Raw genomic sequence first — 13,582 nt, forward strand, 5'->3', positions numbered from 1 at the left:
GCACAACGGTCCGTCGAGGGTCTTCGTTCCAAAATACTTCAACTCTCGGAATTTGGGTACTGGGATCACTTCTCTGAACTTCACGACGAACCTGCAGGACGGACCGTCATAGCCATGACGGACCGTCACAAGCTTCGTAATCCCACACTTGGTCAGACTTCCCCATCTTCCTTCAGCAGCTGCACTACGTTGCCACCTACGGACCGTCACAAGCACGACGGACCGTCATAAGCTCCGTAGGTGGTCTCTTCTGCATTTTTTTCGCTCAAAATCTCCGCATTCAGCCTTGGACAGATTTCCTGCAAAACAAAGAGAAACTTATATCAAAATTAGCACAAAAAGGCTTTCGGACACACTAAACTTAAGGAAAAAGTATTAATTATACCGTGAAACCACGGTATATCAACGTATATTAATACGAATTAACAGACTTTGTTATTTTGCTATTATACTTGATCCTTTACAAGTAAATGTTACCATCATCATTCATATAGTCAAGATTTCTGTTATGAGAATAAGAAATTGTTGCAGGAATGGGATAACACAAAAATTAACGAGGAAACATGGTTCCAACTGAAGCAAATAAATAACTGGTTCATCAATCAAAGCAAGCGCAATTGACGTAACAATTCAGTCTACCATTTCTGAAGTCCAATTTCAGGAGATAGAGAAAAATCAACGATGTCCCTCGAAAGAAATTGAGAACATATGTAAATTCCTGCATCTTCTTGATGCCATTAATGAAATCATTACTTCATAAAAAAAATTTAAAAAGAGAGAAAGAAATCAAGAAATATACAAGCCGATGGTGATATGAATATAATAGCTTTGAAGCAGAGTGTGAAACTATCTATTGTAGGTAGATGTTTAGCAATTGCAACTCCGTTAGTTGCTTTGGTCAAACAAGTAGCATGCTTGCTAGAACTTGATATAATTGATTTAATTGAGGTGTGTTTATTTAGTTTGTATTTCTGTTATTGGAGTTTGTCGTATGTGTTTGGGTAAGGAGTGTTGAGTTAGTAACGAAAGTTGTGCTCTGCAAGCAATCAAAAAATTATGACCCAAGTGTGTTATGCTTGATGTGTTGGTTATAAAAATAAATTTCTTTGACAAATAAATTTGAACTTTTATTTGATTCTGACTTTAATTTATATTTTGTCAGTTGTTTGTTGTTTCAACCTGATTTAGTGGAATGAAATTTCCTTTCTGGTTACAACTACGAATGAACTGTATTATTTATACATTTAATCTAGTTTGTTAGGCCTATGCTAAGCACGGGCATATCACATCTAGTTTCTTGCTACATTGACCTTTGTTCACTCTAAATCTTATTTCTCTCCTTACATTTTTTAGCTTTCAACTCCTTTTTCTTAGCAATGGCAAAGATCAAGATGCGGATCAACAGTAACTCCTTTTCATTAGTTTCTATGCTTAATAGGCTACATTTATTATAATTTTACCAAGTAGTTTTGTGTTGTGTGTTTTGTATCTGCTCATGTTTGGTGGTGTGATGTTGAGTTCTGTTTCTGTTTTTAATTTTTCAATCAGAATTCGGTAGGATTGGTCGTTTGGTGGCTAGAGTTGCTCTGCAGAAGGATGATGTTGAAACTAGTTGCAGTGAATGATATATTTATCTCTATTAATTACATGGTATAGTTTGTTGATATATTTCTTTACTCACTATTTATATATGATACTTTTATGTGCTTAGACTAGATCTGTAGAGGCGCTTAACTTGGATCTGTGTGATTGGTGCAGGCATACACGTTCGAGTATGATTCAGTACATGGACAATGGAAGCACCATGAGCTTAAGAAAAGTAAGTGTAGATTTATATCTTAGAAAAGTAATTCTAGATTTATGCAGCCTGTGTTTAGTTTAGTTTAGTTTAGTTTGGTGCTGAAGAAATTTCCGAAATTGTTGAGGAACCCTGAAGAGATCCCATGGGCTGGAGCTGGTGCTGACTTTGTTGTTGAATCAACCGGTGTCTTCACTGACAAGGACAAGGCTGCTGCTCACTTGAAGGTATGGTTTCTATATCTGCATTTCTTCTGTAAGATTTGATCTGTGATGCATTAATTCACAAGCATTTTTAAAGCTTATTGAGTATAGTTATGAAACATCTTAGATCTTGTTTCTAGTGTTAGATCTACATTTTGCGGAGAAAACAAAGTAAAGTTCTATATATAGTATAATTCATAATTAATAGTAATTTACTTGGGATGTTTGTCTATGAGGGTGGTGCCAAGAAGGTTTTGATCTCTACTCTTAGCAAAGATGCCCCCATGTTTGTTGTGGGCGTCAACGAGAACGAATACAAGCCAATGTTGGACATCGTACTAATTTCCTTGCACCTTCGGCTAATGTCATCAATGATTTTTGCTGTGGAAGTCCCCAGTTTGATGGAATTCCTGGTAAGCAGCAGAAATGCGCGAACTTGGGAAGTGATGCTGATTTTTAGTATTGTACTTGCTAGAATAAGTCCTGGAACCAGAGAAGATGAGGTTCTTTAATCATAGCTTTCTGAACCGGCTTGTGATTCCATACAAATCACTGACAACTTTGTTGATAGGGTTCTTTATCGCTTCAAAGATGACTGGAAGTCTGCACTTGTTGCTTTCAGATAGGCACAATCACGTCCCAACTACAAAGGCTCCCCAAAATCGTATGATAAGTTTGTGGATATACTGGGAAAGATGAAGAAAATGGAAAATATGCATTTATTGTTAGATGAAATGCATGCAGACCATCTTATTTCTCTTAATACAATAACAAAAGTTATGAGAAGGTTTGCAGGTGCACGAGAGTGGAAAGAAGCAGTGAGGGTATTTAATGAGTTGGTAAAATTTGGTTTGGAGAAGAATACAGAGTCAATTAATTTATTACTTGACACTCTGTGCAAATAAAATAGAGTCCAACAAGCGCGTGAAATCTTCTACGAGCTCAAATTTGCATATCCACCAAATGCGAACACGTTTAACATTTTTGTTCATGGTTGGTGCAAAGTTAATCGGGTAGAAGAAGCATACTGGACAATTAAGGAGATGAAAGGCAGCGGTTGTTTCCTTGTGTCATCAGCTACTCAACCATCATCAAGTCTTACTGCCAGCAATTTAACTTCCAGAAGGTCTATGAGCTACTTGATGAAATGCAAAGAGAAGGATGCGTACCAAATGTTGTTACTTTCACCACCATCATGTGTTTCTTGACAAAATCAGGGGCATTTGAGGAAGGCCTTAATATTGCTGAGAGGATGAAATCAATTGGCTGTAAACCTGATACACTTTTTTACAATGTTCTGATTCATACTTTAGGCATGTCACACCAACTACAAGAAGCTACTCATGTTTTGAAGGTTGAAATGCCCAGAAATGGTGTTCAACCCAATACGTCGACTAACAATATTTTGTAAACCTGATGTATAGAAATACTTTCCGCTTCTCAAATTGTCCTTTAAAGTTGGAAATACGGATGAATTTCTTTAAAAAAATGTTGAATGACATTGTCAATAAGCATCATCTAAGTCTTGATATGTGGCATTGATGGATTGTCCATTGTCCTCTAGGCTGAAGTTGCACTCACTAGAACTGAAATTACCTCACCAACTGTTGCCCTTCTTCAGATTGCAATAAAGAACTGGAACATTTACTATTATATGCATTTCTTGAGAAGGATAAAATGGCTTCAAATAACTGCAGATTTGGTGTATGCGCAGTGGAGAATCCAAAACACTTGCATGACGATCTTGGAATTCTTGAAGTTGCAAACTTCATTTTATGTCTTGGCATAATCATGGTATTTTGGGCCAACTTGCCAGCATATTGCCTCCAATGCTTGTTGCATTACCAACTGTCTTGCACATTTGGCTAAGGTCATCAATGATAGATTTGGCATTGTGGAGGATCTCATGACCCCTTCCACGCGATGACTGGTGAGTGTTTCATAGTTACTGTGAGATTTGGGTGTGTTTGAATTTTATATCTAGTTATTAACCTTCTGTAATGTTTTGTTACTCAACCACCCAGATAAAAGTTGACGGTCTATCCATGAAGGACTAGATAGGTGGAAGAGTTGCTTTATTCAACATCATCCCCAGCAGCACTGGTGCAGCCAAGGTAGTTATTGGATACGAGTTTCATTACTGTAGTATGATTGCTCATTTTCAAAATCAGATCTTTCAGTAATGGCATAGATATGATGTTTATAAGGGCTTGTTAAATCTTTGATAACTTGAAAATCTTCTTGTTGATTGTCTCTTAAGTTTTTAGTCTTAAATTCTCCAAAGCGAAACCCATTACTGTTGCATAGCTATTCATTCTATTCTCGTTGGAGTTTGAGGGTTACTGCATCTGCTATTAGACTTTGTACTTTGTATTATCTTGATTGAGTTTTATTTATTATAATATAGGTTGCTGGAAAAGTGCTCCTATATATTAATGGCAAATTGATGGAATAGTCTTCAGAGTTCCAACTGGTGATGTTTCTCTTGTCGACCTTACTGTAAGACTAGAGAAAGATGCCTCATATGATGACATCAAGGCTGCAATCAAGTAAGTTTCTGTTTGATCACTCCGTGTTGGTTTTTGTTGGTCCTTGTGCAGCAACACTAACTACTTGTGTGTTTTTGGTCATAAGAAGGAATCAGAAGGTAAGTTGAAGGGTATCTTGGGATACACTGAAGATGATGTGATTTCCAAAGACTTTGTTGGTGACAGCAGGTAATATATTAGTTCACTCAGAAAGGGTCTTGAATTGCATTCAGTTTAATGTGAAATGTAACTTTTGATGTAGGTCAAGCATTTCCCATGCCAAGGCTGGAATTGCTTTTTAGAAAGAACTTTGTGAAGGTTGTGACATGGTATGTCAATGAATGAGGTTACAGGCAATGTTCTGTGCTTTTAACTTCCCTTTACACTTCTGAACCTTCCTTAGCAAATGCCAATGGTTGTATGTTTAACACAAAATCTGTATATGTTTGTTTGTGCAGCTCCTGTGTGATTGACTTGATCTGCCATATGGCTTCCGTTGCTCGAGGCTTTGATGCTTGGAGTAACCGTCAACCTATTTAATTTTTAATTGAATCATTGGAGTATTAGTTTTCTGAATCGGGAGTGTTTTTCTTGTTTAAGTGGTAATGGAATAACCAGAGAAGAACAATGTTTATCTTTGAGGAATTTTGTGCTGTTTGCTTACTATCAACTTTTGTCATGAATGCATCAAACTTCCCTTTTTTCAGTATCAGACTATCAGTTATCAATTTTTTTGCCTTTTGTTATCCTTGAGTTGCAGTCTTCGCTTGGCTAGTTAAATTTTGTGTTTGGATCATTGACTCATTGTTATCCGTTATATTGTATTGTATTTTTATTATATACAAAAAATTTATTTTAATTGTTACTTAAAATGTATTGTATTGTATTGCTGATTTTTGTTGTTGCATATCAATGAAAACTTTCATTTTATGGAACACCCGATTTGGGCATTCCCTTCTTTATTTAATTTCTTTTTTCAATTATATTCTTACTTAATATTTCATAACACTATTTTATCTTTTACCCTATATTATTTAATTTCTCCTGCCCTAGAATAATTAAGAATACTTGTGTAAATATATAGATTACAATTCAGTATGATATAGTTAAACCAAACAATAAAAATGTTATTAAACAGAAAGAAATAATATGCCTAGTCAAACATTGTATCTATCATACTATATAATACAATATATTATGAAACATTGGGTAACAATAATCCAAACAGAGAATTTGAAAGAATTGTCCCAATTTTAGAGGTAATCTTTAATTTTTATTCATGAAATTGTTATTTTTTTCATTATTTTTTTTCTCTTACTACTTATTTAAAATTTATGAGTCAATATCTTTAATTATAGCCTAATTTTATTGGACAAAACTAATATTGCAAGAGAAAAGCTTTTAGAGAATGTTGCATTGAGAATAAGTTCTATAGTATTTGAATCAAAGGGTAAAATTTTCAGAAAAAAATTATCTTGAACTTATATTATGTGACATAACTTGTGCTACTGAATTTATATGCATAATTTGTATCATTAAACTTTTGCCCCTATGACATAACTTGTATCACTTAAGTTATGCCACTAAATTTATGTCTTTAGGTATAACTTGTGCCCAAAACTTAACTCCTTTTGTCAACCTACATAATTATTATATTTTGGGTATTAACTCATACATATTGTGGGGCATAACTTGTATTACTATTTGAAGAATGAAAATTAAAGACTAAACTTATGTCTTAATTTTGAAGAATGAAAATTAAAAGGGAAAATTGTATATAATAGCAAACTAATAACCTAAAATAGATGGAGTAGCTAGGGTTTGATTTAATTGTGTTCCATAGCAAACGTTTGCAAAAAGTTGTTAGCTGCCTCTCTCCCAAATATCTCGTTCGCCACTCTCCTCCAATCTCTCGCTCGCTTCCTCACTTTTTATACAAACACAAGTGTATAAAAATTGTTTCTAATTGTATAAAACAGAGAAAATTGTATAAATACATATATTTTTGTTCCTCTCTCTCCCCTCTTCCAGATCTCGCTCGCCACTCTCCCAAATCTCGCTCGCCACCCTCGCCTTTCTCACTTATACAAACAGAAGCGAAATGTATAATTTGTGTTTCTGTTTGTATAAAGCGTGAGAAAATTGTATATACACATGCAAGTACATATATTTTCGTAGTATACACTTATAATTATACAATAAAATACCCCCCTGCCCAGTTTCTTTTGCCTTTCTCTCTTTCTCGTTTTATATAATTTTCAAATTGTATCTAATTTCTCTCTTTCTCGTTTTATACAATTCGATTCAATTGTATATTCCTTGTCAAGTCTCTTTTGTCTTTCTCTCTTTCTCATTTTATACAAATTCAAATTGTATATAATCGTTCTATACACTTATAATAATACAATTCGTTTTATACACTTCGTTTTTATACAGTTCTCTGCCCAAGTGTCTTTCCCTTTCTTGTTTTATACACTTCGTTTTATACAATTTGCTTCAACTGTATATGTATAGTCAATTATACAATTTTTATGTTTGTTATGGAGCGCAATTATACAAATTTTGCTATAGCATACAAATATAAATTTTTTATTTGCTATATGTGAAAGTTGCCAAATCAAAAACCATCAATTTTAAGGACAAAAACTATAGACCAGCCAAAAAATGAACATTTATGCAAATTATCAAGACGTAAATGGGCCGTATGAAATTTGGGTTGTTCAAAGAAGAGAGAGAAAATGAAGAAAAGGGCCCAAGAAGATCCGGTGGTAGTTTAACCTACCAAAAACTGCAGCAATTCCCGATGCAAAGTTGCTAAACATCCGGCGAAAGGATTGGAACCACAGGTAATTCGCCGGAAAATATCCTCCGTTTTGTTTTTTTATCACTTCTTAATTAGGTTCAGTTTGTTTTGATTCGAGAAACAGCAAATCAGTGTAATCATCCTCTCTGGATTTCTTATTTCAAGTTCATTCTAAGGCATGTGCTGAAATTTTATGGAAAATCCAGTTCAATTGAATTAGGTCTTAAATTTGGAAAGAAATGATGCTAAAATATGTTTATTTTCTTCTAAGTTCTAATAATTTTATCTCCTTTGCTATTAGTATAACTGTTGAAGTGCTGATTTTATTATTTACAATGTGTAAATGCAGGAACGATAAATACTTACATGCCGTATTTGTTATTGGTCGGCACCAACTAGTTTGGGTTTAAGTCATAGTTGTTATTGTTGTGTGGTACTGATACTAGTCTCATGAACTTCTATATTAGAAAACTAACCTCTACACACTTTTCGATTTTTCACCCATTTCGGGTTTGTAACAGTTCCAATGTAGCCTGTACAAGTTGGTTTAACCAATTTTCCACCTTGTCTAGTGATTTTTGTTGTGAAAGTCCTCAGTTTGTTGGTGATAGAACTCCTGGTGAGCAGCAGAAATGTGTGAACTTGGAAAGTGATGCTGATGTTAATATTGTACTTGATAGAATAAGTCCTGGAACTAGTGAAGATGAGGTTCTCCAATCTTTGCTTTCTGACCCGGCTTGTGATTCCTTACAGATCACTGACAACTTTGTTAATAGGGTTCTTTATCGATTCAACGATGATTGGAAGTCTGCACTTGGTGCTTTTAGATGGGCACAATCACGTCCCAACTACAAGCCCTCACCGGAATTGTATGATAAGTTGGTGGATATACTGGGAAAGATGAAGAAAATGGAAAAGATGCGTTCATTGTTAGATGAAATGCATGCAGACCATCTTATTTCTCTTAATACAATAGCAAAAGTTATGAGAAGGTTTGCAGGTGCACGAGAATGGAAAGAAGCAGTGAGGACATTTGATGAGTTGGGAAAATTTGGTTTGAAGAAGAATACAGAGTCAATGAATTTGTTATTTGACACTCTGTGCAAAGAAAATAGAGTCCAACAGGCGCGTGAAATCTTCTACGAGCTCAAGTTGCATATCCCACCAAATGCGAACACATTTAACATTTTTATTCATGGTTGGTGCAAAGTTAATCGGGTAGAAGAAGCGTACTGGACAATTCAGGAGATGAAAGGCAGAGGTTGTTCTCCTTGCATCATCAGCTACTCAACCATCATCAAGTCATACTGCCAACAATTTAACTTCCAGAAGGTCTATGAGCTACTTGATGAAATGCAAGGAGAAGGATGTGTACCAAATGTTGTTACTTTCACCACCATCATGTGTTTCTTGACAAAGTCTGGGGCATTTGAGGAAGCCCTTAAGATTACTGAGAGGATGAAATCAATTGGCTGTAAACCTGATACACTTTTTTACAATGCTCTGATTCATACTTTAGGCATGTCACACCGACTACAAGAAGCTACTCGTGTTTTGAAGGTTGAAATGCCCAGAAATGGTGTTCAACCCAATACATCGACTTACAATACTATAATTGCCATGTTTTGCCATCATTTGCAAGAGGAAAGTGCGGAAGAATTTTTAAGGGAGCTGGAAAGTTCACCATTTTGTAAACCTGAAGTACAGTCATACTTTCCGCTTCTCAAGTTGGCCTTTAAAGTTGAAAAGACGGATGAGTTCCTGAAAAAATTGTTGAATGACATTGTCAATAAGCATCATCTAAGTCTTGACCTGTCAAGTTATGCACTTATTATCCATGGTTTATGCAGAGCAAATAAATGTGAATGGGCGTATCTTATTTTTGAGGATATGGTCCGCCAAGAGATTACTCCTCGATACAAGACATGCAGTGTTCTGCTGCAGGAAATTAAACAAAAGAATATGTATGCGGCTGCCGATAAGATTGAATTGTTCATGAAGAAAATGAAGGCTGCATGAACATTTCATGGGAACTAATTTGATGATTCATATACCAAGTAACAAGTTTCTGTTCTTGCGTGCCTGCAGCTTTCAACAGATTGTTGAATTTGAAATGTTGATTCTTGATCTGGCATAACACTGAAATCTTGGATTAGTGGTTGCAGTGATTGCTCTGGTTTGGTACATAGTTCTTGGAACAATGTGCGTTGAAGCGTGACATTGAGATGTGGGTTAACGGAGATCTAAATTTGGTAGGAGTAAGAATGAACGTAAGTGGTGGACAAAAACAAAGAACTCAGTTGGCCTGAGCTATTCATAGTGATCAGACATTTACCTGCTAGATGACCCTTGCTGTTGGTGCACAAACTGGAGCTCATATGTTCAAGGCAAGTACTGCATCCTACTTTTGTAGAATTCATTTCAGTAATCTTGTTGCTATTATTGATGTGCAACAACCACTATCATATTACAGAAACGCTTAATCCAACTTCTACATGAAAAACCAGTTGTTTATGCCACTGACCAGTTGGAATTTTTAGATGCCTCTGACCTCATCCTGGTAAGTTGAAACTAGATTTCCTTTTATTTGTTGTTCCATTCCTTGTAGCTTCGATTTTAGATGTACGCCATCCATTTTCCTTTGTGTCTTTTTACATATACTTTGTTCAACTAATTTTTGTTCAATAGAATGAGCACCCGAAGACTCTAATACTACACATTAAACAAGTATCAGCTGAAAATATACTTTGCAGGAGTCATAGTTCTTATTTTGTATTGGATGCTTCTAATTTTTTCTTAAGCTATGTCGAACCTTCTCCTGATTTATTCATTGTCATGGTTATCTGTGTTTTGCCTATTCTTTTGTACCCTTTCCCCATGAATATATTTACTGTTGTTATCTCTATTCTTTTTATATTGTATCACCCGCCATTGCTTTTGCTCAAACCTCCGGTTCTGCCAATTTTCATGGTCTATGTTGGTGGCTGTTTTGGTTCCTCAACTTTCTTTTCTTTCCCTTTATCTTTTGGAGGTGTATTAAGTTGTTGCCCACCTGCATTAGCCTTGTTTCCATTCTGTACTTTATTCTCCTTTGTCTCTTTACTCTCCTTCTTTGGTCTAAATTCAGAGTGAATACTCCAACACCCTGTCATATCATGACCCTGTAGTCTACAATGATTACAATATTTTGGAAAGTGATCATGTTAAACCACGGATCCCACTTCAGGAATCTTATAGGAAAATACCTATTTTGAACATGTAACTCCTACAATGAGTACAATATTTTGGAAAGTGATCATATTAAACCACGGATCCCACTTCAGGAATCTTATAGGAAAATACCTATTTTGAACATGTAACTCCCACGCTCTAGACGTTAATGCAGCATAGTCTTCTATTAAAGTTAATCTAATCAAGACGATCTTCAAGATATCTGATGTTGCATGCTCCTTTGATCTCCAACTGTGTTGACATATTCTTCCTCAGCGACTGAAAGTCAGGTCTATCGTATGAGAATTTTGCCACCACTGCATATTGTAAATTTTGCTTCATACAAAATCGATCAAATTCTTTCTTTGTCCATGTGATGGTGGGTTCTCCGTGCAAATACTTGATAGGTTTTAGCACAATGGGTTCTAATTTTTCTGGGTTTGTAGTATTATGAAGGGCTGCTATGTAATTGTTTATGGAAGGAAAACCAGCCACTGGTTGTAGCGAGCTGCCTGCTGTCATGGCCATCCCAAGTATTCCGGTGAGATTAGGTTTAGGTTAGACTAGGTTTAGGTTTAACAAGTGAAAACATTATAAATAATTCAATTATTGAAGAAATTTATGTACTTATTCCTTTGAGCGTCTTTTTCTTCAAACATTGTTTCCAACCTCAAAACATTTTGCGATCTTTTTACTTACTATAAGATATACTATTTTGTATTTTGAGCAATCTCACATGACTTTGTAACTTACTATAAGAATGATTTCATATTTCAGGTCTTGCAAAAATGTCATTTAGCTGATATTGTAAGTAGGATCTAAGAGGCTTCTTGATGCACCAGGTACAAATACTAGATTCTGTTGTCTGGACCCACCTTTTTTTCAAAATACACAATATTTGGAAAGGGAACAATGATCTTCAAATTAATGATCAAGAATTTTATGTTGCAGTCGCAGAAGACGGAGAAAACTTGAGTGTGTGTCAAAGGCAGATTGTGTGCCTACTAGGGTGTTGCTACTGAAAAGGCGAATATTGGTACTTGATGAAGCTACTGCTTCAGTGGATACAGAGACGGACAATGTCATTCAGAAAACTATAAGAGAAGAAACAAATGGATGTATAGTCAAAACAGTTGCACATAAGATATCGACCGTCATTGATAGTGATCTTGTTTTAGTTCTTGTTGAAGGTAAAGATACATGACCTAGCAATAGCACGATAGCACCTCAAGCGCACTCACAAAAAAAAACTGCATAACATTAGTTAACAGTTCGAATGATTGACATATCAGCAACTTGTATACAACTGCATGTCATTAGTAGTGGCAGAATATTGTGCAAACAATGGATTCTATTGCCTGATAAAATCTGTCTTGTTTGATGCTGAAAAAATTCTCAAGTTTGATACTTCTAACCAGTTATTGAAGAACAGTTCTTCTGCATTTTCAAATCTGGTGGCAGAATTCTTGCGAAGATCATCCAAGGGGGTTAACCTAAAAGCATGCACATGTGATAGTACATCTAGTTTAAATCCTCTAAAAGGAAGGAATGACCAATTCAATCTGCCAATGTTAATGTGGCATTGTGTAGTACAGAATCACAAACTGACATCAAGAAATACAACAAGTTGAGCAGCTACTTCAAAAGAGTATTTCATATATCTGCCAGCGGAACATGAAACATGCAGGATATGTACAGTGTTTATTCTTAAAACCCTAACTCATATATAGTTCATGTTCTTAAAGTAGCTATTTTATGCTGAAAGAATTTTCAAATAGCAATCCATTGCGTCAGTAATAAGAAAGACTTCTTGATGTAATAAATAACCTGAATAGAGTTTTCTATGATTCATCGTAACTGACCTTTAATTTGTGTCTGAATCTTGTTTAAATATCGATAAAGTGAGTATCAGGTGATTAACCTCTCAAAGTCCCTCAAACATAACTTTAGCGGGAAAAATAAATTACAGTATCTGTAATTTGTAATATCTGTTATTCCTTCAGGGGTGATGACATTGATAGATATAAATAGTTACATTACATCACACACTTCTGCTCAAGTATTATCATGTTGCTTAGCTGCTGAATACACCAGGATTATCTTTCGGCTCTCAAGGCCACTGTTGGAGCAGTTCACAGGAGTCCACTGGTGCTTCAAAAGACTAACTGCCTAGGCTAATGTTACAAAGCTCCATGCCAGGTTCTAGTTCATTGCTCACAATCCAAGTTTTTCTTTTCTTTATGTAGGCTTGTGAAGTTGAGTGATATTGAGAATGTCTAGATATATACTTAATTTTAAGATTATTGAAATTCCAAGTGGATGCTTAGCAGATTAACCCTTTTCCAGATGATATATGTCATTGGTGGATTGTCCATTGCCCCCTACGCTTGAGTTACTCACTCGCAGTGAAATTTGCTCTTCTTCAGTCTGCAATAAAGAACTGGTACACTTACTACTTTATACATTTCTTGAGAAGGATAAAATTGCTGCAAATAAATGCAGATTTGGTTTATGTGCAATGGAGTATATAAAACACTTGGATGATGATCTTGAAATTCTTGAAATTGCAAATTTCTTTTTTCTGTTTTGGCATAATCGTGGTGTTTTGGGCTAACTTACTAGATTGCCTATTCGATCGGATAGTTGTTATGTCCCACTAAGGCTTGGGTAGATGGCTATAACTACATGCCATATTCGTCTCTGTTGAAATTTGAACCCTGATCTACCGTGATTTTCATCCACTTCATTTACGACTAGGCCACATGCCTCTTTGTCACTACTTATAGATATGCATGTGTTTGTTGGGATGCAGCACCACGTGACAAGGAAGATACTGAGTAAAGTTAAATGTCAGTAAAACTGTTCCTACTTCCCGTGATCCAAAAAAAAAGCTTTGGGACCATGCTTCACAAACTATTTTAGACAGCATGCAACCTACAATTATGTGGGGCTATTTGCATAACAGTAGTTCAACTAGCATTATTATATAAAGAAAAAGTAATGTCCAATCCTTATATTCATATTTAACTATTTTGTATGA

The 13,582-nt window shown here is 35.4% G+C and overlaps 2 protein-coding genes and 2 pseudogenes across 2 annotated transcripts; all 4 read left to right on the forward strand.

Annotated features, from left to right (window-relative positions):
- The first annotated feature begins 1,376 nt into the window (after positions 1-1,376).
- LOC107019271 lies at positions 1,377-5,280 on the forward strand (annotated as a pseudogene).
- On the forward strand, positions 2,348-3,543 carry LOC107019170 (annotated as a pseudogene).
- A 1,951-nt stretch (positions 5,281-7,231) lies between the features above and the next one.
- LOC107020744 (pentatricopeptide repeat-containing protein At3g04130, mitochondrial-like) lies at positions 7,232-9,383 on the forward strand. Its single transcript, XM_015221224.2, has 2 exons — positions 7,232-7,375; positions 7,682-9,383. Exon 2 carries the CDS (start codon positions 7,783-7,785, stop codon positions 9,349-9,351), a length of 1,569 nt encoding a protein of 522 aa, XP_015076710.1. The 5' UTR covers positions 7,232-7,375; positions 7,682-7,782; the 3' UTR covers positions 9,352-9,383.
- Positions 9,384-9,585: 202 nt separating this feature from the next.
- Positions 9,586-12,410, forward strand: LOC107020745 (ABC transporter C family member 7-like). Its single transcript, XM_015221225.2, has 5 exons — positions 9,586-9,719; positions 9,806-9,892; positions 10,989-11,083; positions 11,320-11,384; positions 11,494-12,410. Exons 1-4 carry the CDS (start codon positions 9,675-9,677, stop codon positions 11,339-11,341), a joined length of 249 nt encoding a protein of 82 aa, XP_015076711.1. The 5' UTR covers positions 9,586-9,674; the 3' UTR covers positions 11,342-11,384; positions 11,494-12,410.
- Positions 12,411-13,582: the final 1,172 nt, after the last annotated feature.

This window comes from Solanum pennellii, chromosome 5 (genome assembly GCF_001406875.1).
Source record: "Solanum pennellii chromosome 5, SPENNV200".
NCBI lineage: Eukaryota > Viridiplantae > Streptophyta > Magnoliopsida > Solanales > Solanaceae > Solanum > Solanum pennellii.

Excerpts from the sequence above, each read along its gene's own strand:
- LOC107020744 (XM_015221224.2), top strand. The coding sequence starts at position 7,783 with ATGAACTTCTATATTAGAAAACTAACCTCTACACACTTTTCGATTTTT.
- LOC107020745 (XM_015221225.2), top strand. The coding sequence starts at position 9,675 with ATGACCCTTGCTGTTGGTGCACAAACTGGAGCTCATATGTTCAAG. Across the intron at positions 9,893-10,988 it reads ATGCCTCTGACCTCATCCTG|TATTATGAAGGGCTGCTATG; the intron begins GTAAGTTGAAAC and ends CTGGGTTTGTAG. Across the intron at positions 11,084-11,319 it reads TGGCCATCCCAAGTATTCCG|GTCTTGCAAAAATGTCATTT; the intron begins GTGAGATTAGGT and ends TTCATATTTCAG.